The sequence below is a fragment of the Myotis lucifugus genome, unplaced genomic scaffold (genome assembly GCF_000147115.1).
Source record: "Myotis lucifugus unplaced genomic scaffold, Myoluc2.0 scaffold_134, whole genome shotgun sequence".
Classification (NCBI taxonomy): domain Eukaryota; kingdom Metazoa; phylum Chordata; class Mammalia; order Chiroptera; family Vespertilionidae; genus Myotis; species Myotis lucifugus.
The window spans coordinates 1,268,577-1,294,440 of NW_005871182.1; the positions used below are offsets into that span (position 1 = coordinate 1,268,577).

General features: G+C 38.2%; 1 protein-coding gene across 5 annotated transcripts in view; it reads left to right on the plus strand.

The window, feature by feature from the left end:
* The window catches only part of LCLAT1 (lysocardiolipin acyltransferase 1), a 117,981-nt gene that overhangs the window by 47,731 nt on the left and 44,386 nt on the right, over positions 1-25,864 (plus strand). For 4 of the 5 annotated variants that reach the window (XM_006094341.3, XM_014460561.2, XM_006094342.3 and 1 more), the window contains 3 exons: positions 4,933-5,131; positions 19,987-20,133; positions 25,298-25,414. In XM_006094341.3, coding sequence (XP_006094403.1) covers positions 4,933-5,131; positions 19,987-20,133; positions 25,298-25,414 — 463 coding nt within the window. Of the gene's footprint in view, positions 1-2,458; positions 2,480-4,932; positions 5,132-19,986; positions 20,134-25,297; positions 25,415-25,864 lie in introns of those variants that run through there. The other variant, XM_014460560.2, reaches the window with a different exon arrangement.

Consider the following 25,864-nt stretch of genomic DNA (forward strand, 5'->3'; position numbering starts at 1 on the left):
ACTAATCACTTCATCTGGCGGTCAGCAAACTAATCTGGTCCAGTATTCAAAGGTGCTGGTCATTTGTGAGGCACCTTCCTATGAGATTTTCAAATGTAATTTCATCTCTTCCTTACTTTTGCCTTATTACCTGATTCGAGAACTTAACATAAAGGCAAAATTCAACTACCACCGTAGTATTATATCGGTATGTATATGAAAAACTTCTATTACCCAGCTATTTAACTCAGTGCCTTGCTCACTGGTAATAGCCTATCAGGCAGAGAGTCTTCCAGTTAAGAAATTTATTGACATCAGGTAGGTTACAGAAAACTGATGTTATTGTCTTGAGATAGTATACATCTCTGTTCAAAGAAATGGAGAAAAACTGTCAAGGTGTCTTTTATGACTGTTTATTTCATATTTTTATAAGATACTAAAGGAGTTTTTATTTTGAAGCAAATAGGTCATTTTTTATCTAGGAGAAATTTAGTAATTTCCCGCCATAGTAGGTATACTTTATTTTAAGCAATCCCAAACAGTTAAAAATAAGTTTTTACTAAAAATAAATTAGGATAAATGCACTTAGACTAATTATTGTTCACAGAAATAATAATCACATTGGAATGATAAATGAGAGCATAGGACATGGCAAAATCTATTCTGTGATCATGAGGGGAACCTTTCCTTGTAATGTTTTATACATGGTGGAACTCTTAGAGGTAGTAAATAGTGGTACATAAAAGATCCTCAGTAATTGCTCCTATATTTCTAATTCTAGGAGAAATATTCGCCCAATTAGGTAAAAGTCATGAGAGTTGTAGTTCTTAGTTCAACAGAAGAAATACAGCATTATAAAATTTTACAAGATTATTTTCTTATTGCTGAAGAAATAGTACAAATATGAAATAGAAATAGTACAAATATTAGAACAGTGTCTTTTTGTTTTAGCATTTAATCTGGATTATTTGAATTCTGGAGTCCTTTATACACTTTACAGCTATATCTTTGTGTCATGTAGTTGTTATTCTGCCTTGCAGGAGCTGGAAATAATGTTGACTGGATATGTCTTGTCTGGTATTAAAAATGATTAATGTGAGCTTGAGATCTAAGCTGCCTAAAAGGTTATATATAACTTTCAGGCACATTCTGATAGAGTGCTAGATGGTAAGAGAGAAAATGTCATTGATATGCTCCTGGACAAATAGTCTGGAATTTTTTATTTTGACATTTTTCATAATTAAAAGCAAAATATTGTTTTTGGGATCCATAGAAAACATATATTAGAAATTGCACATAAAAGGTTAGAGTTGAGGTTTTGAGTTTATGGGCTTAAAATGTGAAACTCTTTTCTATAGTACGACACAATTAATAGTCAGCTTCCTCTTTCTAACCAGTTAAGGAAAGGATATCCTGCATTTCAGTTCTTTGCAAAGCAGCAGGGAGCTGATCCAAATTAACCTTGGATGGCAAAGTCACACATATACTCTTGGCCAACACATACAATTTAGTGATTCATTTTGGTAGTTGATGGTCCTTTATATTTACAAGTAGAAAAAGAGATATTTCTTACTATGGGTCCAAGCCTAGAAGTCTCTGTCATGATTCTCTCTACTGAAGTCTTCTACATAGGGACTTAACTTCCCAGAGACTTTGGAGTTATAATTATTTGAGTGCTTATGGACCGTTTTGAAAATCTGATGAAAACTATAGGCATTTTGCCTAGCAACATACCTGTGTACAGTTTCAAGAAGGGTACATATTTATTGACCTCTTGAAGGCCATCCTTCTAGAGTTTAATGAATGCCAGGTTAAATACCTAGGCCCTAATGTGAATCTTAGTCAAGGGAAAGTAACTTAATGGGGACCTGTGGGATAACGATAGCTGTGTTAGCTCAAATGATCTTTTGTTTTTGTTAATCCTCGCCCGAGGATATGTTTTTCATTGATTTCAGAGAGAGTGGAAGGGAGAGGGAGAGAGACACATCTACTGGTTGCCTCATGCACCCTGGGTTGTGGGGTAGGGAGTGAACCCCATAACCCAGGTACTTGCTCTTGACCAGGAATTGAGCCCATGACCCTTTGGTTTGCGGGCTGATGTTCTAACCACTGAGAAACACCTGCCAGGGCTGATCTTTTTTTTTAATTCTGTTAAGATCTTAACACTGTACTTCTTTGGACATATAACATTTCTAACTTATTATTTTTCCTTTAGCTAACATTTAACCTTTTTAAAAAAATCCTATTTATTCTTATGTTGAAGTCCTAGTGTTGTTTTGTATCGTATTCTTTAAAAAAGTAGCTTTTTGTGTGAAATGTAGCAAACATACTGAAAAGTTAATAAAACATAAACACACAGTTTAATAAATAATTTTAAAGTATAACTGTTAACCAGGTCATGAAGTAAAGCATTGCTAGCCCTCCAGCAAGCTACCTACCTAGCTTCCTAAGCACAACACCCTCCTACCTGATAGAAATAGCCACTAACCTGACTAGAAAGGTAGTTATTTCCTTGCTGTTTATACTTTTACTGCCCATCTATTTACCCTTAAAATTTCTTAGTTCCTGTCTGTTTTAGAAAGTTTTATGTATGAACACTTATTGTATGTATTGTTTTGTTTCCTTTGCTTCTGTTTCTCAACATTATCCTTGTGTGTTAACCATATTATTGTTACGGTACTTCATTTATTTTCATATTGTACTAGAGGCCCAGTGCACAAAATTCGTGCCCGGCCTGCACCCTCTCCAATCTGGGACCCCTCAGGGGATGTCCAACTGCTGGTTTAGGCCCGATCCGGCAGCCGGACATCCCTCTCACAAGCCAGGACTGCTGGCTCCCAACCGCTCGCCTGCCTGCCTGCCTGATTGCCCCTTCCTCCTTCTGCCTGCCAGCCTGATCACTCCCTAACCACTCCCCTGCCAGCCTGATCAATGCCTAACTACCCCCCTGCCGGCCTGATCACCCCCAACTTCCCTTCCCTGCTGGCCTAGTCACCCCTAACTGCCCTCCCATGCTGACCTTGTTGTCCCTAATTGCCCTCCCCTGCCAGCCCGATCGCCCCCAACTGCCCTCCCCTGCCGGCCTAGTTGCTCCTAATTGCCATCCCCTGCCGCCCTGGTACCCCCCAACTGCCCTCCCTCCCTTGCAGGCCCGGTCATCCCCAACTACCCTCTCCTGCCAGCCTGGTCACCCCCAACTTCCCTCACCTGCTGGCCTGATTGCCCCTAACTGCCCTCCCCTGCCGGCCTGGTCCCCCCCAAACTGCCCTCCCCTGCCAGCCATCTTGTGGTGGCCATCTTTTGACCACATGGGGGTGGCCATCTTTGTGCGAGGGCGTGATGGTCTATTTGCATATTACCTCTTTATTATATAGGATTATATTCCATTTTATGACTGCACCATAATACATTTGATACAGTTTGATCAAAGTTTTCATGATATTGCCAAGGAACTTTTTATTTTCTTATCTGCATAGGACCAGTTTTCTCTCCATTAATAGGGAAGTCAAATAATAGTAAAGTCAAATATTAGCTAGTAAATTTATTACATGTAAATTATTTGAAAATTTAAATGGGGACTAAAATCAGTAATCAGGTTTTCTTATTACCTGTTGTGTCTCTTTCAAAAACTCCAGTCTATAGTATAGTATACTTTTCTACTAAATATTTTATATCTACTATATGCTGGCCATCAGAAAAGTTAATTAAAATATACAGCAACTATTTGAGTATTTTCTGTGTGCCAGAATGACCGGTCGCTATGACGCGCACTGACCACCAGGGGGCAGACACTCAATGCAGGAGCTGCCCCGGTGGTTATTGCGCTCCCACAAGAGGAGTGCCACTCAGCCAGAAGCCGGGCTCAAAGCTGGTGAGCACAGCAGTGGTGGCGGAAACCTCTCCCACCTCCACGACAGCGCTAAGGATGTCCAGCCTAAGCCATCAGTCAGACATCCCCTGAGAGCTCCCGGACTGCAAGAGGGTGCAGGCTGGGCTGAGGGGACCCTCTCCCCAACCCCAGTGCAAGAATTTTGTGCACTGGGCCTCTGGTTGTTTAATAACATGCTATTTAGCCTCCAAGTGTTTGAATTGTTTTGATTGTTTTTACTGTAGTTTATTTCTAATATTATGCCATTGTGATCTGGGAAGATGCTTGATATGATTTTAATCTTCTTGAATTTGAAGAGACTTTACTGAAAATGTCCCATGTGCACTTGAGAAGAACGCATATTCTGTAGCTTTGGGGTGAAATGTTCTAAAGATGTCGATTAAGTCTATCTGATTTAGTGAGTCATTTAGGATTGCTGTTTCTTTGCTGATTTAAAATATATATATATATTATTGATTTTTTTACAGAGAGAAAGGGAGAGGGATAGAGAGTTAGAAACATTGATGAGAGAGAAACATCAATCAACTGCCTCCTGCACACTTCCTACTGGGGATGTGCCCGCAACCAAGGTACATGCCCTTAACCAGAATTGAACCTGGGACCCTTTGGTCCACAGGCCAATGCTCTATCCACTGAGCCAAACCGGTTAGGGCTCTTTGCTGATTTTTTGTCTAGAGGATTTATCCAGTGATGTCAAGGGGTATTAAAATCCCCTAGTATGATTGTGTTGCCGTCGGTCTCTCCCTAGATATCTTCCAGAAGTTTTTTTATGTATTTGGGTGCTTCTGCATCGGGTGCCTATATATTTACCAGAGTTATATCCTCTTACTGTATCCATCCCTTTAGTGTTATGAAATGGCCTTCCTTCTCTTGTTATGGCCTTCACGTTGAGGAAACTTACCCCAGGAAAGTTAGCATTTTTTAGTTAGGAAACTGCCAGAAACTTAAATTAGTAAAACTAAAAATAGAATTGGTGTCTTCATATTCTCATTCTTCTGGATCAATATAGAAGATTCATGGGAAACCATAACTTTAATTTGTTATATGTTTTGTTTTTGCCATAGGCATTGCTGGAAACCTTATTTGGTGTAAAAGTGATTATAACAGGGGATGCATTTGTTCCTGGAGAAAGAAGTGTTATTATCATGAATCATCGGACAAGAATGGACTGGATGTTCCTGTGGAATTGTTTGATGAGATACAGCTACCTCAGGTTGGAGAAGGTGTGCCTCAAAGCCAGTCTCAAAAGTGTTCCTGGATTCGGTAGGTTATTCACAAATTAAGTTGTTCATTTTATATGGGATGGATATACCCACCTAAGAAAGAATAACTTACTGAATAAACTCCACTGATGCATTAAAGCCATTCCCATTTTTTCTTAGTGGATCATAGCAGATTACTTTATTTGAATCTCTTTTTGAAACATTTTATGTAGAAAGAGATAATAAAATTGTTTTCAAGGAAGTAGATATGGTTCCAGAGGGACCAACAGTAACTTTTTTATTTTTTAAAACCTCACTTTAGGACATATTTGATTTTTAGAGAGAGAGAGAGAGAGAGAGAGAGAGAGAGAGAGAGAGAGACAGACATTGATTCATTGCCTCCTGTATATGCCCAGACCAGGGATCGAACCACCAACCTTTGAGTGTCTGGAACAACAAGCCACACCAGCCAGAATGATAGTTCAGTAACTTTTTATTGCATGTCATGCTTGTGGTAATTTAGGCCAGAAACTGGCTTGTGCTGATGAGGTAAATGCAAATTGAATACCCATTGATTTTAAGCATTATATGAAGTACTGGTATTTTCTTTTTATATATTTATTTTTCAATTACAGTTGACATACAATATTACTAGTTTCAGGTGTACAACATAGTGATTAGACACTTATATAGCTTATGAAGTGATTGCCCTGATGAGTCCAGTATCCACCTAACACCACAAGTTATTACAATACTATTGACTATATTCCCTATGCTGTACGTTATAGCCCTGTGCCTGAATTTGTTTTCTGCATTGTTCATTTATTTTTTAGATTCCACATATTAGTGAAATTGTATGGTATTTTCTTTTTAACATAGCCTCTAGGTCCATCCATTTTGTCACAAATTACATTCTTTTTTATGGTTGATTCATATTCCTATATATATGTACCACCTCTTCTTTATCCATTCATCTATAGATGGACACTCAGGTTGTGTCCATATTTTGACTATTGTAAATAATGCTGCATATATCTTTTCAATTAGTGTTTTAAATTTCTTTGGACAAATACCTAGCAGTGGAATTGCTGGGTCATATGGTAGTCTATTTCTAACCTTTACAATAGCCAAAACATGTAAACAAATTAATTGTGAATTGATAGATGAATTGATAAGTAAAAGTGGTATATAGGATATATTTAGCCATAAAAAATATCCTCACAATATAGGATATTATTTAGCCATAAAAAATAATTAAATCCTGCCATTTGTGACAATATGGATAGACATAGAGGGCGTTAGGGAAGTCAGTCAGAGAGAAACAAATACATATGATCTTATATGTGGAGTTAAACAAAAAAACATTATAGTAAACTCATAGATGCAGAGAACATATTGGTGGTTGCCAGAGGCCAGGGGTTAAAGGGTTGGCAAAATGGATGAAAGTGGTAAAAAAGCACAAACTTCTAGTCATAATAAAGGACTGGGAATAATGTACAGCATGGTGACTACAATTGATAATGCCATACTCTATACTTGAAAATTACTGAGCTAGTGGATCTTACACATTTTCATTATAAGAAAAGAAAAAAATTTGTAACTGTGTGGTGTGATGATAGATGTTAACTAGACATATTGTGGTGATAATTTCACTATATACCAGTGATTTTTCAGCCAGTGTGCTGCAAGAATGTTTAAAACATGCAGTACCTGATTATTTAGTCAGGGACATTGACCTCTTTTTCCTTAGATTGTCAAATAAAAAAATGACAACACAATAGCTGTCTGGTGTGAATGAACCAAAATTATTCCTATTTTTTGTCAGATCAGCAAAAAATTTATTTTTTGGTGTGCTGCAGGATTTTAGTAATTAGTTTACGTGTGCCATGAGATGAAAAAGCTTGAAAATCACTGCTATATACACATACGGGGTGGGCAAAAGTAGGTTTATAATATGAAACAGAATTTTTTCTTACATTATTTTCCATACAACCAACTATAAACCTACTTTTGCCCACCCGTATATGGAATTATTTTGTCATCTACCTGAAATTAATACCACATCAAATTACATCTCAATTTTTAAGAAGTTGTACTGCTTTATTGGATAGTTGTGAGGATTAAATTAAACGCCAATAGAGTATTATTTGCTGCCGCCTTTTTTTTTTCTATAGTTCCATCTGGAACATTCACTTCTTGCCTTACAGAGATTCATATTAGACCTCTGATTTTTCCAGTGCCACACAGACCCATATTCTCTTTTCCTGATCACTTCATCTTTATTTCCACCTACTCTGCACTGCTATAGCCATTTTTATCATTGCAAACCTGTCTCTCCTCTTGCCTGTGTTCCTATGTAAGTCTGTCATTCTTAGCTTTTCCATTTCCCTATTTTCTTTTCTCACATGAGTTATAAGCTTCTTACATATTGTATCTTACATATTGTAGGCTATTAAATATTTGCAGACTTAATAGGATTTCATGAAAATGCAAACCATTAATGAGAACAGATTTTGGATTGGAGAGAAACAAGATTTTAGTATTTCTGTAGTGACTAGAGCAAAGTAAATTAAGCAGGGCAAAGTGTAGGCAGCAAACAACAAACCCAAAACAAAACTCATTTGCAAATGAGAGTATTACAGTTGGAATTTGCAGGAGGAAATGAAAGAAAGGGAAAAGAATGAATGCATCTTAGTGGTCACAGCTATATCTGGTTTCAGACTATGCTAGATTTAGCTTGTTGACAATTTGGCATGACTTTAGGGAGTATTTAATATTGCTATTTATAATTATTTTTAAACAAATGTTTGCTTACCAGATGTCTGGAATATAATGACTAAAGGAAAATAATGTTTTGTATCTATAGTGCCAGGTTGAAGAATGTGTGAGTTTGGAATTTGAAAGTTCTTTTCTTAAAGTATAAAAGTAGTTCTTTTCTTAAAGTATAAAAGTAACAGACTTATGCAGCAAGCCAGGAAAGAAATCATTAAGAGTGTTTAAATTCTAGGTCAAGTTACAAAGAGTTTGGGTAAGTTAACGAAACTGTTTAGAGTTTGCTAAGATATATGCAATTAGATTTTAAGAAAAAATGTCCTATGGTTAGATGTCTACTGTTTCTAATGGTGATGTACACATAGATTCTAATGTTTAACCAACTTTGAAACCACTTAGCAAAATCTAATGAAATGAAAAATTAAACCCAAAGGTGGCATAAAAAGTCCATTTGCTTGGTGCTCATGCTTCTTGGTTGTTCTGGATCATTAATTAATCACACTAGATTAGCAGAAGAGTTTGAGGCTTTTAGAAAGCATAAAGTGGTAAAGAGATTGTGATTTAAAAAGTGGCCACATCATGTATTAAACTAAACATCTCCCTGACAAAGTAAATTGTTGTGTAACTCAATTCTAAAACTGCAACATAATGTAATGGTGAAAGCTAGGAAAGTCATCAACTCTGAAATATATCTAGGGTGTTTGGAATGAGATCAGGGAGAAGTAAGAAGCGACAGGTTGGCCTCTGCAAATCTCATTTTGTTAAAGGCATCCAGAGCCTGTGAGTGTGTGCATGTTGAGAAGGTCCTGTTGTGTTTGCTTTAGCAGGATATTTTAAACTGGGTAGGAGGCTATTCATAAGTTCAGTCTGCTAAAATATTAAAAACTTCTTGGTCAAATTTGATTTACAGAAATAACTGAAAATTTATTTTAAATGCCTTTGGTGTTTTATAAGCATTTCTCTTTTTAAAGATCATGAGTAAAATACCAGTTGGTTCAGATCTGTTGTATACTTTGCCAGGGCACTGGAGAAACAATGATAGAGCCTCTTGCTATTAAACATGAAAATGTTGCAACACAGGGACCATATGCTGACTGGAAAGATAATCCATTTTGTGTGGTCAAATTTGCAGTTTTAACTGTATTTCATGAATGTATTTATAAGTGTTAGTAATGTATAAATTTAAGGATGTCATTGCTCATTTAAGAAGTACTAAATTTATTGAAGCACCTTAAATTTATTATTTATCATGTATCAAGTACAAAGAATGAATGTTTCTCTATTTGAGATATTTACAGTTCATAATACCAGACTTTATCTCCCATAGAAATAAAACTCTCCCGCTTCTACCCAGCTTCCTCCTACTTAAAATGGATATTCATTAAAACTAGAACTATCTTTAAGCTATGAAGGTCTTTGACTTCACCCAATTTTGTGGACCCTTTTATTTTTTTAATTAAATTTTTATTGTTCAGATTACAGTTGTTCCTCTTTTTTCCTGCCATAGCTCCTCTCCACCCGGTTCCCACCCCACCCTCTGCCCTTATCCCCCCCACTGTCCTCATCCATAGGTGTATGATTTTTGTCCAGTCTCTTCCCGCAACCCCCACACCCCTTTCCCTCCCGAGAATAGTCAGTCCATTCCCTTTCTATGTCCCTGATTCTGTTATATTCACCAGTTTATTCTGTTCATCAGATTATTTATTCACTTGATTTTTAGATTCACTTGTTGATAGATGTGTATTTGTTGTTCAAAATTTGTATCTTTACCTTTTTCTTCTTTTTCCCCTTCTTAAAGGATACCTTTCAGCATTTCATATAATACTGGTTTGGTGGTGATGAACTCCTTTAGCTTTTTCTTATCTGTGAAGCTCTTTATCTGACCTTCAATTCTGAATGATAGCTTTGCTGGGTAAAGTAATCTTGGTTGTAGGTTCTTGGTATTCATCACTTTGAATATTTCTTGCCACTCCCTTCTGGCCTGCATAGTTTCTGTTGAGAAATCAGCTGACAGTCGTATGGGTACTCCCTTGTAGGTAACTGACTGTTTTTCTCTTGCTGCTTTTAAGATTCTCTCTTTGAAAAGCTAGCACTGGAATCGGGATCGGGAGTGGCTGCCCCCGTGCGGGCGGCGAGGCGGTGGGTGTCCAACTGCAGACGACCCCAGGGATGGGCCAGCGGCTGTGAGTCTGTGGACTCCAGACTCGGGGGCCTTTCTCGGTCCAGCATGGTGGCCAGCCTCGACACGGACTCCACCAAAAGCTCAGGACAAAGCAACAACAACTCAGACACCTGTGCGGAATTCCGAATAAGATACGTTGGTGCCATTGAGAAACTGAAACTCTCTGAGGGAAAAAGTCTGGAAGGACCACTGGACCTGATAAATTATATAGATGTTGCCCAGCAAGATGGGAAGCTGCCTTTCGTTCCCCTGGAGGAAGAAGTGATTATGGGCGTTTCCAAGTACGGCATGAAAGTATCCACACCCGCTCAGTATGATGTGCTGCACAGGCACGCCCTTTACCTGATCATCCAGATGGTGTGCTAGGACGACGGCCTGGGGGTGGGGAAAAGCCTGCTGGCGCTGAAGACCACCAATGCCAGCAACGAGGAGGTCAGCCTGTGGGTGTACCAGTGCAGCAGCGTGGAACAAGCACAGGCCATCTGCAAAGTCCTGTCCATCGCTTTTGACTCCGTGCTGATGGCTGAGAAGGCGTGAGTCTGCCACAAGCGGATCGGCGTCGCGGGAGGAAGGTTCGGCTGTTTTCTACACTGGTTTTCAATCTGCAGCGCTGAACTAGCATGAAAGTATGAAGTGACCCCTTGTTCTAGATATTCTGGGAAGAAAATGCAACGTATAAAACATCGGCCATTTGTTTTTCTATTAAAATTTGTCTTATTAGAAAAAAAAAAGATTCTCTCTTTGTCTTTAGCCCTTGGCATTTTAATTATGATGTGTCTTGGTGTGGTCCTCTTTGGATTCCTTTTGTTTGGGGTTCTCTGCGCTTCCTGGACTTGTAAGTCTATTTCTTTGACCAGGTAGGGAAAGTTTTCTCTCATTATTTATTCAAATAGGTTTTCAATATCTTGCTCTCTCTCTTCTTCTGGCACCCCCATAATTCGGATGTTGGTATGCTTGAAGTTGTCCCAGAGGCTCCTTACACTTTCTTCATATTTTTGGATTCTTTTTTCTTTTCTTTTTTTCTGGTTGGGTGTTTTTTGGTTCTTCGTATTTCAAATCTTTGACTTGATTCTTGCAATCCTCTAGTCTGCTGTTGGAACTCTGTATAATATTCTTTATTTCAGTCAGTGTATGCTTAATTTCTAGTTGGTCCTTTTTCATATCCTCGAGGGTCTCACTAGATTTCTTGAGGATCTCACTAAGTTTATTGGCGGTTTCTAGGAAATTCTTGAAAAACCTTATAAGTGTGGTTTTGAACTCTATATCCTGTAGTTTGCTTTCCTCCATTTCTGTCATTTGTGACCTGTTTCTTTGTCTCTGCATTTTTTATGCTTCCCTGTGTTGATAGAGTGGCTTTCTGTGCTAGGTGTCCTATAGGGCCCAGTGGCTCAGCCTCCCCAATTACCTGAGGTGGACACTCTTGGCGCACCCCTTTGTGGGCTGTGTGCACAGTCTTGTTGTAGTTAAGCCTTGATTGTTGTAGGTATCACTGGGAGGAATTGACCTCCAGGCCAATTGGCTGTGAGGACAAGCTGTGTCTACAGTGGGAGAACTTCTGTGCTGGAGACACCCTTAGGGGCAAGACTTGCTTCAGTGGGGCTTTGGTGCTCACTGAGTCTGCCCCCTGAGTGTGTCCCTTATGGATCTGAGGAGTTGTAATCTGGATGGTCCCACTCTGACCACTGGGTACACTGGCTCTTGGATCTCTAAGGAGGTGCTAATTTAGCCTCTGCCTGAGGCTACCCAGCAGGAGCTATGGAGAAATCTGCAGATTCCTCTTCTTTGTTTGGGGTTTGGAGGTGCCTAGATGAGGCCCAGCTGTGAAGCAGTGCAAGCTGCTGTGGGGCCTTGGGCCTTCTTTTGGAAGTTCTGGGTCTCTCTGACCCAGCTGCAGTTTGTTAGGTAATTTTCAGATTGCCAAGGGCCAGGCCTTTCATATGCAAAAGCCTCTGCTCACAGCTTGGGTGGGGTGGGGTCTCAGGGAATCAACAGGGTGGAGCAAACAGCTATGGCTGATCCTCAGTCCTACCCTAAGAGGCCCCGTGTCTCAGTGTCCTGGTAATCGTTGCAAGCACCTCTGAGAGAAAGCTGCCCTCGAGTTCTGACCGATGCCAGACAGTCCAGTTTCTTCCCGTATGAGTCTGGGTCCCCAGAGACTCACCCGGAACTGGAGTTCAGAGCCGTTGGGAGCTTGAGACTCCCTCCCGATTGAAAAAGACAACCGCGTCCTCAGTTGGCAGCCCTTTTCATGTGCGCCTCTGTACCTCTGTACTTTACTTCCGCACCTCCTCTGAGTCTCAGTGTGCTTTTTTCTTTCCTTCTAGTTGTAGAATTTCCACTCAGCCAGCCTTCCTGTGGTTCTGGATGATGTCCGTTTTGTCTTTTAGTTTTATTTTTGAAGTGGTTGTGCGAGGCAGCAATTTCTAGTGTTTACCTATGCCGCCATCTTGGTTTCTCCTTGGTGGACCCTTTTTAAAAAAATTTGATGCTGCTCTCCTGCTTTACAACTCAGAAAAATAAGACCAATACATTTCTAATTTGGAGAAAACTCTCCACAAGACTCTGTATCAGTAACACTTCATCCTGTCAGTTTCTTTAGTGCAATCAATGTATCAGTTTTGTCACTTACATTAGGTAAATGATCCTCATTACCAACTAACAACTGCTTGGGCCTTTCTGGAAGGACTTTCTACAGCAAGCATATTTGAATGCTTAAAATGAATCTCTGATACACACATCCCAAACTGAGGATGAAAACACCCGATACTGCCTTTTCAGCCTCCTGTTGGCCAATCTCACAAAGGGACTTAATGTGGAGAGCCTGGCAGGCAGCTCTAGGGAAGATTTTTCTCCTTACTAAGATGAAAGGTTGATTGAAGGGCCGGTGTGCTCCTTTCCTGCTTTGGGACGTTATTGTGAGAGCACATCATACTTGGAGCTGCTGCAACCGTCTTGAGCCCAAGAGGATGGCAGAGTAGAAAGGGAGAGCCTGGCGTCTGAACCAGCCTTGGGGCCAGACTTAATTTTATGTGAGAAACATAGGCCCAGATTGTTTGTATGACTTTCATATGCTATTCTGTTATTTAGAGCCAAAAGCATTCTGTTATAACTTGCTTTCCCTATTTCACCAATCTATAAGGAAAAGTATCTCATGATTGATGTACTCATTCAGTAAATTTTATTAAATGCTTATGAGTCAAGATTTTAATGAAAACTGTCAAATGAAATATAATAGACAGTATATAAACATGATTTAGTTTTATGGCTGAATATCCCACACACATCTCTGTGTATTTTCAGATATGTAACAGAGACCAGTTTCATCTTAACAAGTCTACTGCTAGGTGAAAAATAAGTTCTTAAAATTATTGATTTTGCAGTTTCAGTTGCCAGAGTTGTTTGGCTGAGATGAGTTTGATGTGTTTTTTTTTTTCCAGAGAAGGAAACACATTGGGCACGAAGGTTCAGTTCAGCTAAATCATGTGCCAGGCAGTATATCAGGATTATACTTCTTTCTAGGATTACATTGAGATCTAAGTAATTTAAATGATGAAGCTTCTGTTTTGAATGTGTTAGCTGACTTCCTAACAAATCTCAAGCCCTAAGCTGTGTGGAAGTTGACAGTTTCTTCAACTGAGAGAAATGGCTCTAGATTTTAAGGTTATCCAGTCAGTCTCTTACTGAAGTCACTTCAGTACCTCTAAATCGTAATGGCATTTTAAAAGAGAAAGAAAGCAACATTGCAATACTGGGGAAAACTGAATTAGCTGTTGTATTTATTATATATGTCATTTTCTCTTGGTACAAGAATCTTGTCTTTTCCCTGCCCCAGTCCTAGGCTCAACATTTCTCTAAGGAAGCCTAGTTCCTTTTATTAAAAACTAGAGGCCCAGTGCACGAAATCGTGCAGGTAGCGTCCCTAGGGCCTAGTCTCCTGCGATCAGGGCCCTCTTCTGCCTGTTCACCAGTCCCCAGGCCAAATGCCGCCTCCGCCGGTGGGCTGTCAGGTCTTGGGATCACCAACTTATCCCCAGCTGCTCGGGGGCTCAGGCCTGCGGGAAAGCAGGCACTGGCGACTTCACCTCCATGCGCATGCGCTGGGCCGGCAGCTGATGGAATGCGCTGCCTGCCTGGCTGCCAGCCGCCATCTTGGTTGGCAGTTAATTTGCATATCACCCTGATTAGCCAATAGGAAGGGTAGTGAAGTTACGGCTAATTACCATGTTTCTCTTTGATTAGATAGGATAGATGGTATTAGGGGAACTTCCAGTCAAGATGGTGAAGTGGGTAAACACTGCTTGCCGCCTCCTATATAAAAATTGCAACTAAATTATAAACATCCATCATAAGAACCACCTGAAGACTAGCTGAACAAAAGTCCTATAACTAAGATGTAAAGAAGAATCTACATTGAGAAGGCTAGAAGAGAGGTGGAGACGTGGAACATTAGGTCCCACACCCATGGCGTGGCAATTGATAGTCAGGAGGGACATCTCGGCTGCGGAAGTGTCACCAGTGAATGAGAGATCCTAGCCCCACATGAGGTTCCCCAGCCCAGGGTTTCAGTGTCAGGAAGAGGAATCCTTAAAACATCTTCCTGTGAAAAACAGCAGGGATTATATCCCAGAGAGATGGAGGGCTTTTAATGACCTAGAGACACTCCTCTTGGGCTGCACATGGACTCACTTGCTCTAACCCCCAATACAGGGGCAGCAACTCACAAAGCACCAGGGACATAGAGGGAGGAACTTAATAGACTAGTTTCAGGGTGAGGGCTGCAGGGGCAGCTTTCTCCAGACAGAAGTACTGGCAGTAGCCACTGCTGAACTCTCTTCCCTCCCAACCTACCAGTGACAGATGGGTGCTAAATCTGAACTTTCCAATAATGAGCTATTAGAAAGAGAAATTAAGAAAATAATTCCATTTACAGTTGCATCAAAAAGAACAAAACACCTAGGAATAAATTTAACCAAACAGGTAAAAGACCTGCAGTTGGAAAACTAAGATTGAAGAAGGTACAAATAAATGGAAGGATATACTGTGCTCATGGAAAGAAAGAATTAATATTGTTAATCCCTAAAGCAAGCTATAGATAGATTCAATGGCTTTTTTCACAGAAATAGAACAAATAATCCTTAAATTTAAAACCACAAAAGATCCTGAATAGCCAAAGCAGTCTTGAGAAAGAATAACAAAAGTGGAAGTATAATGCTACCCGATTTCAAATTATACTATAGTACTGAAAACAGCATGGTACTAGCATAAAAATAGATCAATGGAACAGAATAGAGAACCCAGAAATAAACCCATGTGATGTTGAGAAAACCAGGTACATACATGCAAAAAAAAAAAAAAAGAAAAAAGAAACTGATCACTTTTTTATACATATACAAGAATAAACTCAAAATGGATTAAAGACTTAAATTAAGTCCTGTAACCATAAAACTCCAGAAGAAAATAGGCAACAAATTCTTTGACATCAGTCTTAAATTTTTTTTGGAAGGGGTGGTATGTTTCCTTAGGCAATTGGGGGAGGGGGGTGGAAATAAATGGGACTATATCAAACTAAAAGTTTTTGCACAGCAGAGGGAACCATCAACAAAATGAAAAGATAATCCACTGAATGAAAGGAAGAAGATATTTGCCAGTGATACATCCTTTAAAGGGTTAATATAAAAAAAATGTAAGGATATTACAAGTTAACACCAAACGCCCCCCCCCCCCCCCAAAAAAAAAAAATCTGATTTTTAAAATGGGCAGAGGACCTGAACAGACATTTTTCCCAAGGGGACATACAGATGGCCAATAGACATATGAAAAGATGCTCATCAGGAAAATGCAAATTAAAACCACAATGAGATATCATCACACACTTGTCAGAATGCTATCATCCATAAATCAACAAACAAGTGTTAGAGAGGATGTAGAGAAAATGGAATCCTCATGCACTGTTGATAGGAATGCAGATTGGTGCAGCCACTGTGGAAAAGAGTATGGAAGTCCCTCAAAAAATTAGAAATAGACTACTATGTGACCCAGCAATTCCACCACCAGTATTATCCAAAGAAATCCAAAATACTAATCAAAAAGATATATGCACACCTATGTTCATTGCAGCATTATTTACAATAGCCACGATATGGAAGCAGCCTAAGTGTCCATCTGTAGATGAATGGATAAAGAAGAGGTAGTGCATATATATATAATGGAATATTACTCAGCCATAAAAAAGAATGTAATTTTGCCATTTGTGACAACATGGATGGAGCTAGAGGCTATTATGCTATGTGAAATAAGTCAGAGAAAGACAAATACCGTATGATTTCACTTATATGTGGAATCAAAAAATAAACTTAATTGATGGTAACCAGATGGGAGAGGGTCCAGGGATGGGTGTGAAAGGTGAAAGGATTAAGAAGTACACATTGGCCGTTATAAAGTCACAGGGAGCTAAAATACAGCATAGGGAATATAGTCAATAATATTTAATAAGTGTATGGTGCTAGGTGGATCCTGGACTTATGGAGGTGATCACTTTGTAAGTTATATAAATGTCTAATCACTATGTTTTATACCTGAAACTAATAATATTGTATGTCAAGTGAAAATTAAAATAAATTGAATAAAAATAAAAAATTACTATGTTAATTAGTATAATGCAAATTAAAGTTTTGGAATATTGAAACAAAAAATAATAATAAAAGCAATGAAAGCGACACCATCAATTGCTAGCAAAAATTAAAAAAAGAATAGTACTAGAAACTAAGACTTGGTCTCTGCTTATGCTCTGTATCACTTTCCTGTTACTGCTTGTAATGGAGTGGCTTCAACAGCACATCTTTACTGTCTCACAGTGCTGGAGGTCAGAATTCTGTCTACTTGAGAAGGCAATGCTGATAACATAAATGGGGCTTTAGAAAGAAGATAGCAGTAGCAATACCACGCCAGCATGCACAGAATCTGTCTTTATCAACTTGCCCGGCTCCTAGCCCTTGTCTGAGAAATTGAGGTGATCTAGGGAATGTCCTTTAATGGAAACGTATGGAAAAGTCGTTACTAGTATATAGCCTAATTTCAAATGACATGATCAGTTGCACTGTCATTTATCAGCTCACAGACTTATGAAATAAATATCATAAAAATGTACATTTTAAGATTTTAAATGTTAAGAGATATCTGGATATTGCTTTAAACGAATAAAATATGCCTGATGGCAATGAAATGAGAGAGAGGGGGACTTCACGAGGTGTTCCTGTGATTTTTATGAAAGGGAAAAAAATGTTTAAGCTAAAAGCAGTAAAAATTCAAAAGTATTAGTGATGTATAAATGGAACACGACAAGGCAAAGGCACCAAGGGAAGAATCATATCCTCAAAGGAGAGGTCCAAGAGGCTGACTGATTCAGCCATTTGACTTCCCTTTGAGATTCCTAAAACATACAGAGCATTAGAAGAGTTTTATGGCACAGCTCCCCAGATCTTGCTACTACTCCCTCCCCCAAGGGAGCAACAGATACCCTCACTTGGATGGAGAAATACAGTCTATCTGCCAGTATTTTTCAATGGTAGAACATCCTTTACAAAGACGAAGACAATTCAGAACTGACATTTGAGGAAAATGCACAGCTTTAAAGATAGTCTAGTATAGGGGTGGGCAAACTTTTTGACTCGAGGACCACAATGGGTTCTTAAACTGGACTGGAGGGCCGGAACAAAAGCATGGATGGAGTGTTTGTGTGAACTAATATAAATTCAAAGTAAACATCATTACATAAAAGGGTACGGTCTTTTTTTTTTTAGTTTTATTCATTTCAAACGGGCCGGATCCGGTCCGCGAGCCGTAGTTTGCCCACGGCTGGTCTAGTACTTAAAAAATGCCAAGTTTAGCCTCTAAGGAGTAGCTAATTCTCTGAGTAAATGATGTCACTATGTTTAACTAATAAGTACCCTTAGAGAGATTCAGGTATATATTGCTGTTTAGTACACTGGTTAAAAACATCAGCTTTGGAGTCAGATTGCCTACATTTGAAATCTGGTTTTACCACTTGGTTAGTTCTTTGAATCTCAAATATGCCTCAGTTTCCTTATCCATAAAATAGGGATGATGATTTTACCTAATTCATAAAGCTGTCTTGAGAACTAATTGAATTAAAGAAAAATGCTTAGAACAGTATTAGGCACATAGTAATCATTCAATAAATATTTTTATTAAAATTGTTACTGCATTAACATTTTTTTGCTATTTGTCCATAAATTTTGGCTACTATTGAAAAAGAACCAAGTGTAAATCTTGAAAATTAAAGAAATGATTGCTGCAATAAGCTCAATTAGTAGGCCATCACAACTGAGATCAAATTAGTGGGTTGAATGATCAAGCCAAGGGATTTCCTTTGAACAGAATGCAGAATGAAAGGAGATGAAAAGTATGAGAGGACAGTTCCAGAAGTTTTAACATTTAACAAAAGCTCCAGACAGCAAGGTTGAGAGAATGAAGAGGAAAAAAATATATTTAAAAATTGATCATTAAAGTTTCCAGAGGAAAGGAATTGGGTTATCTACACCAATCAGGATGATGTCAGACTTCTTGTGAGCCTTATTAGATGATAGAAAACAGTGGGAATTAACTTTGAAATTCTGAGGGGAAAATGATTTTGAATTTTGAATTTTGTTTTCAGCTTTAGTAGCCTCCAAAATTGAGAACAAATACATTTCAGGAATGCTAAAACTCAAACATTTCTTGAAATTCCTTCAGGAGGACTAATAGAAGGACATCCTATCCTATATAATAAAAGGCTAATATGCAAATTGTCCCCTCGGGAGTTTGACCTACTGGGAGTTCGACTGCTCGCTATGACGTGCGCTGACCACCAGGGGGCAGCACAAAACAAAGGAAAGCCCTGGCCGGCAGCCGGGGGAAGGAAGGCCCCGATTAGCTCTGATCACCAGCCAGGCCTAGGGACTCTACCTGTGCACGAATTTCATGCACCAGGCCTCTAGTAAGATATAAGAAACACTGATAAGCAAAGAAGCCAACAAACTTTAGGCACCTCAGCTGCAAGATTTTTTTTAGATATTTACTACAGTATACTATCTTTATCTTGCCTAGCTGCTATTGTCTCTGTTATCTGCTTTTTTGTCCATCCATTTGCATTTACATATACTATATTACTGACTTGTTTTATCCATGGTCCCAGGTAAAATTTCTGAGAACATTCTATTGGCTAAGATAGTTCATGTGTTTGGGCCAAGCATTTCATGTTCCATAGACTGTTAAATAGACTTTAGATTGGCTGACTTAAGTTAGGTATTTACCACAGTATTTCTAGTAATTTCTGGCCAGGGAGGGATGGCTGGTGGATAAAACACAACTCTTTTAGGGCTGCCTCTTTGGTGACAAGGTTGATTTGCCTAGAGAAAGGGAATATGATCACAATGTATATACTATGATGAACATGTTTATAGCCACTGCACATTTTCTCTTTTAAATAAAATCTAAAGAAATCGCTAGCATTGAAAATAGCTGTTGAATTTAGAGATTGAGTAGTACAGAAGTGGAATATTAAAGTGTGCTCGTATACATGATTTGAGAACAATCTGATAGTCTAATATCTCTTGTATGTAGCTTGGTAAAAATATTTAATTATGATGGTTAAAACTTTGGTTGAGTTACTGATAAATATTAGGGAAGGTTTGTGTTTTGTTTTGTTTTGTTTTTTGATATTCTAATAGCTAGGTTTGGCTTGAAAAGAGGTTTTTGAGAATTTGGTAAACCCCAGAATTTAACAAACTCCTTTAAGAATATTTTCTGGTGTATGTGTTAATTTAACTCAAGATCTGTGCTGAGTTTAAAGTATATTCTTATTATTGTAGTAAATCATGGTAAACAAAAACTGAAATATTATATTCAATAATATGGATGTTGGCAATAAAATTGTATGTAAATTCTTGTTAAATTGATCCTAGGTTGGGCCATGCAAGCTGCTGCCTATATCTTCATTCATAGGAAATGGAAGGATGACAAGAGCCATTTCGAAGACATGCTTGATTATTTTTGTGATATCCGTGAACCACTTCAACTCCTCATATTCCCAGAAGGGACTGATCTCACAGGTAAGGTAGCCTGGGTTTGGATTACAGAATTTTTTTTTTAAATATATTTTATTGATTTTTTACAGATAGGAAGGGAGAGAGATAGAGAGTTAGAAACATTGATGAGAGAGAAACATCGATCAGCTGCCTCCTGCACATCTCCTACTGGGGATGTGCCCGCAACCAAGGTACATGCCCTTGACCGGAATCGAACCTGGGACCCTTCAGTCCGCAGGCCGACGCTCTATCCACTGAGCCAAACCGGTTTCGGCTGGATTACAGAATTTTAAAAACTAAAGGAACTTAGGAATCATCTAGTCTAAACCAGCGGTCGCCAACCGGTGGTCCATGGACCACTGGTGGTCCGTGAGGTCTGAAAGGTTGGCGACCGCTGTTCTAAACTGCTTTTTCCCCAGAATATATGACGGACAACCCTGGAGATCATTATTACATATACTTGCTATCCTAGAGCTTTATATTTTGAGTCTCAGTATATATTGTAGGTAGCAGCCTTTTATATAATGTGTATGAAACCACAAAAGCTCTGAATAGCCAAAGTAATCTTGAGAAAGAAGAACCCCCTTCCTGTTCTTTATATTTTCTGTTCTCTTCCAAGAGATACTTATCCATTAGACCTTTTTTTTCTCCACTTCCTTCTTATTAGAAAAGCATCTGATAGTAACCAATTTCATTTGTTGTTGATTTAAATTATTTTAAAGCCTTATCCTTAATATAAGCAAGAAAGGCTTTGTTCTTTCTCAGTAAAATTCAGCCATAATTGAGTTGTGGAGGGGACACAGAAAGACATAGTTAGGACTTCCTACCTGCCCAGATATCAAACTACATAGGCCAAGAATACTATTGGATTTCCACAAGTTCTTTAAGAGATTAAAAATAAAATGCATTCTTTCATCTTTGCTAAGCCAGTAGTTTTCAATGTTTTAAACCACGGGTGATTTTTGTAGATGAAGCTTCTATTGTAGGTTAGGATTTAAGACAGATTGAAGCAGCGGTCGCCAACCGGTGGTCCGTGGACCACTGGTGGTCTGTGAGGTCCGAAAGTTGGCGACCGCTGGATTGAAGAACTGCTCTGGTTAAATGTGGGTGTGGGTTGGGAGGAGGTAAGCTTGGACAAGAAGCAGTTCTATAGAATTCTTCCATTCAAAAGAGCAAAATTTGCAAACTGTTAATACCCTGGTTACTTCAAGAAAGATACAGCAGAATTTGAGGAGGATCCAGTGGATGAAGGTCTGCTGTACAAAGGAAGACAGACTGAATTAGGACAGAACTAAAATCTAAAAATCACATAGTATAGAGAGATGGCAAATGAAGTTGTCTTCCAAATCCTCAACACCAGATCAAGGAAACTAAGAGCCACTAAGAAGGGCAACTTAGAGCTTAAGAGAGGAGAATATGTAAATGAACATACTAATTCACTCTCTGGACATAGTAATGTATGGAACTAGTACCAAAAAGAGAATTCAATGAAAAATACAAATTACACAACTATTTAAGGAAGTGAATGGGTGATTAAGCCATACTGTGTCAATACAGGAAATGAAAGTATTTTGGGAAACACTGATAGCAAGTAAGAAGTCTTTGACTCATCTATTGCAGATGAAACTGAGCTACATGAACCATGGCAGTTTTAATGTACTAGTATTATATACTAAATATACGCTTACTGTATAGTTGTATTTGATTTTTATAGCTAAAATTCTAAAAGTAGTTGGATCACTGAGGATAATATTGTTTAAGCTTGAAAATATATTGTAAGTTGATTGATTACCAGAGGTAAACTATCACTGGAAACTTAAAATGGACAGAGCCATATTTAAATTTTATAATACTTACAATGTACAATACTTAAATTTGGGTTTTAAATCGCTATATTAGTGTATCATTCACTGAAATGATAGATTAATTTATACTTATGAATGCCAAAATGCACTAAGAATGGGGACTTTGGAAGTTATTTAATAATTAAAAGCTAATGGAGTGAGAGCTCCCAGGTTGCTGCTCTTTGGTACATTAGATTTGAATGTTCATACATTAGACCCTTAGAGCCCACACAATATACATTTTAAACTTTTTTCAGTTTATATTTTCTTAAGTGCCTTTTTTAGGTGATGAACTTAATTAACATCTAGTTGCATATTTTCAGGGTCCAGAGTACTCACCATTACATGATGTAGTTGCATATTTTTAAGTTAAAATGGCATATACATTTGTAAGGCTAACTTGCAAAAGCTAAACTCTTTGTCAGATAGAGAAAACAGACCAATTCTGAAACTTTAAAAAAAAAACAGTATTATACAGATAGTTTGAAGTTGGGATAAACATATTTTTTCAAGTAGCTACCAAAATACAAAATCCTTTCAGTTTTCAAAAAGTGTCTGTTAATTCAAAGGTGTTTTTAGTTAACCACAGTTAACTCAAAATTTGGGTTCTTAAGCCCAAAGAGAATAATGTTTTGTAATCCTCTTGAAGTTCTGAATCCAGCTTGCTTGCACATTTTCAAATAAGTATATTTAACATATATTCTACCTTCATATTTACTGTTGGTTATAACTTGTTTCTTGCTTATGGAAGTAATTTATGTTAATTTGGAGAAATTTAGACATATAGGAGTACAAGAATTACTCTAATCCTCCTGCCCATAAAGAAACACTATTTTGAATTTACTCCACTGTTTTTGTGTCATTTGGTTACTCACACACACACAGGCATATGTATGGGTATATAAACATACATATACTTTCAAACAAAATTGGAAAATTAGAATTATAGTTTTCCTTGTACTTATGTTATATTGTAATCTCTCACTTCATTATTCATTTTTTGAAAACATATTTTAAAAATTGGCTAGTTTTTTTTTCTATTATATTGGTTACTAGAGGCCCGATGCACAAAATTCGTGCAAGGGGCTTGGCCCTCATAGCCCCGTCTGGTTGTTCTGTTCAGTCTAATTAACATATTAGCTCTTTATTATATAGGATTAGTAAGTGTTGTCCTGAAAAACAGAACCAAAAGAATATGTGTGTGTATGTGTGTGTGCATGTAGAGAAAGAGAGAGGTGAGGCCCACTCACATTATGGAGAGTAATCTGCTTTACTGAAAGTCTACTGGTTTAAATATTAATCTCATCAAAAATACCTTCACAGAAACCTCTGGAATAATGTTTGGCCAATTTGACACATAAAATTAACCACAATTGGTATACCATATTTGGGTTCTGTTTCTCTGACTTGGAAAGATTTTCTAGGTTTTTAACAAATACAACATTACATGCAATTAAACACCCTTTTACATAAAACTTCTTTATTTATATATGAGTGTTTGGAGTTTTATATACAAAACAAAGTTCCTACTTTCATGAAGCTTAAATTCTATGAGGAAAGCTAGATAAAAAATTATTAAGTTAATAAAAATATATTAGGCATTCATAAAGTTGTGCAGAAAAATAAAGATAAGGAGAGTCATAGAAGATGGGGTGTAGTGTGCTATTTTATAAAAGGTGGTTAGATTTAAGTAGAAACCAAATGGACAAACCAGAAAACCATGCAGACATTGGGGGAGAAGGCATTCTGGGTAGAGGGAAGAACAAATGTACAGATCCTGAGGTGGGAACATGCCTGGCTGGTTTGAGAACAGTAAAGTAGCCTGTCTTCCCATTGGAGTGGAAGCGAGTGCTGGCATTGGAGTGTTACAGGGAGTGAGCTGACAGGACAGGAGGCTGTGGTCAGAAAGAGGGATGCTTGTGCAGTTACCAGTAACCCCAGAGTCTGGGCGTGGGTAGCTGAAGCAGGGATGGAGGGAAAAATCTGCATCTCTAATCTCTCTGTCTCTCGTTATTTCTACCTTCTCATATTGTGACTGTATGTTTTCGAACTACTTGGATTTGTATGCACATTCTACAACAGAATTCAGTTTGTCTTCAGTTCCCTAAAGTCTGTGACGAGTTGAAGAGCAAAGTGAAGAGTAGTTAACTACTCATCCTTTTAGTGTCCCTGGGCTTCCTCATCATGTAAGCTGTCAATAAAATAGTATTTTATACTCCCGTGCCCAGGATATTCTCCTCAAATGAATGTGAAAGGAGCTTACTACTTTTCATGTTTAGGCCTTTACTTTTGACTTGCTGGGAATCTCTGGGTATTTAGTTCTTTGACTCAATTCCTCATTTATTTAAAAAACAACAACACACCTTTTATAGGAGTGTTCTTTGAATATTTTGAATCCATCTGTGGTGTTTTTAGGTTTGGGGGACTCCATGGTCTTAAATTTACTCCCAGGAAAGTTGTGTGTGTGTGTGTCTTTTTCTTGTGACTTGGAATAGTCTATACATTTCAGGGTGCAGCTGAAGATTGCAGGTTCTAACATCTGCTGTCATCAGAAGCTATTTCATGATCACCCCCAGGGGTTGAGGCCAGATTTCTGAACACTTTACTTTTTCCAAGTATATTTGCTGAATCATGGGTTTGGTTCTTCTTGGAACTTATAAAGTTACCTCATGGATTGGAAAAAGAAATTTTTGCCAACAGTTAGAACACATACTTGACTTTGTAACTATACTCAGCCAAACCATGTTCAGATGTTTGTACAGGATGTGCTAATCATGTGCCCAATATGTTGTGGAGTGGTTTTAGTTAGTAATATTAGCATGCTCTGTGCCTGAGCAAGGAAGATATTTCATTTTGTGTTAAAACCCCAAATTATTGGGTTGAAAAAAGTCGATATACGTTTGGCAGATTGCTTGTTATTTCTTCTGCATATCTAAATCCCTTTATGTTTTATTAGCTTCTTATATTTTAGTATTTCAATTTTTATTATGTAAAGACTATCTTATGAAAATTTTCATTTATTAGGATTTTATTTGTATTTTAGTATCCACTGAATATAGACTTTTATGAAATCTCAAAGAATTTTAAAGATGAATTTATAAATCATTATAAAAAGTTTATTAATACCTTATAAAATTTTCAGAATTCCAATAAATACATAATTCTAGGATCTTTGGTAGGGATTTACTTAAGTGTTTATATCTTCTCATTTGACTCACTATACTGTACTCAGTAATTACAGAAAAATTAACTGCCATTTTTATTAAAGAAATTGTGTAGCGTTTCCTTACCTCAGATGATCTCCCTTTATTTTATGGCTTCTAATGGTCTATTGTTTTGTTTAGAAAACAGCAAGGCTCGAAGTAATGATTTTGCTGAAAAGAATGGACTTCAGAAATATGAGTATGTCTTACATCCAAGAACTACAGGCTTTACTTTTGTAGTGGACCGTCTAAGAGAAGGTAAGCACCCATTTCAAAGTGGCAAAAATTGCTAACCTTTACATATACATATTTCTTTAGAATTTACAAAGCACTTCTTTATAGAGATACTATAATGAGATATTATATTTTTTACACTAAGTTGACCCCATGTACTAAAATTTATATATATAAAAGCCTAAGTGACCAAACGACCAGACAACTGAATGACCAGTCGCAGTGATATGCACTGACCACCAGGAGGCAGACGCTCAACGCAGGAGCTGCCCCCTGGTGGTCAGTGCACTCCCACAGCCAACCTCCTGCAGCCCCCTTCCCCTGGCCAGCCGGCCCCAATGGCTCTGATCAGACCGGCTGGCCAACCTCCTGTGGCCCCTTCCGTGCGCCCCCCCCCCCACCCCCCCGGGTAGAGTTAGCTCCCGGAAATGCTAAAGAAAAAAGGTATATGTAAAGGTTAGAAATTTTTTGGCA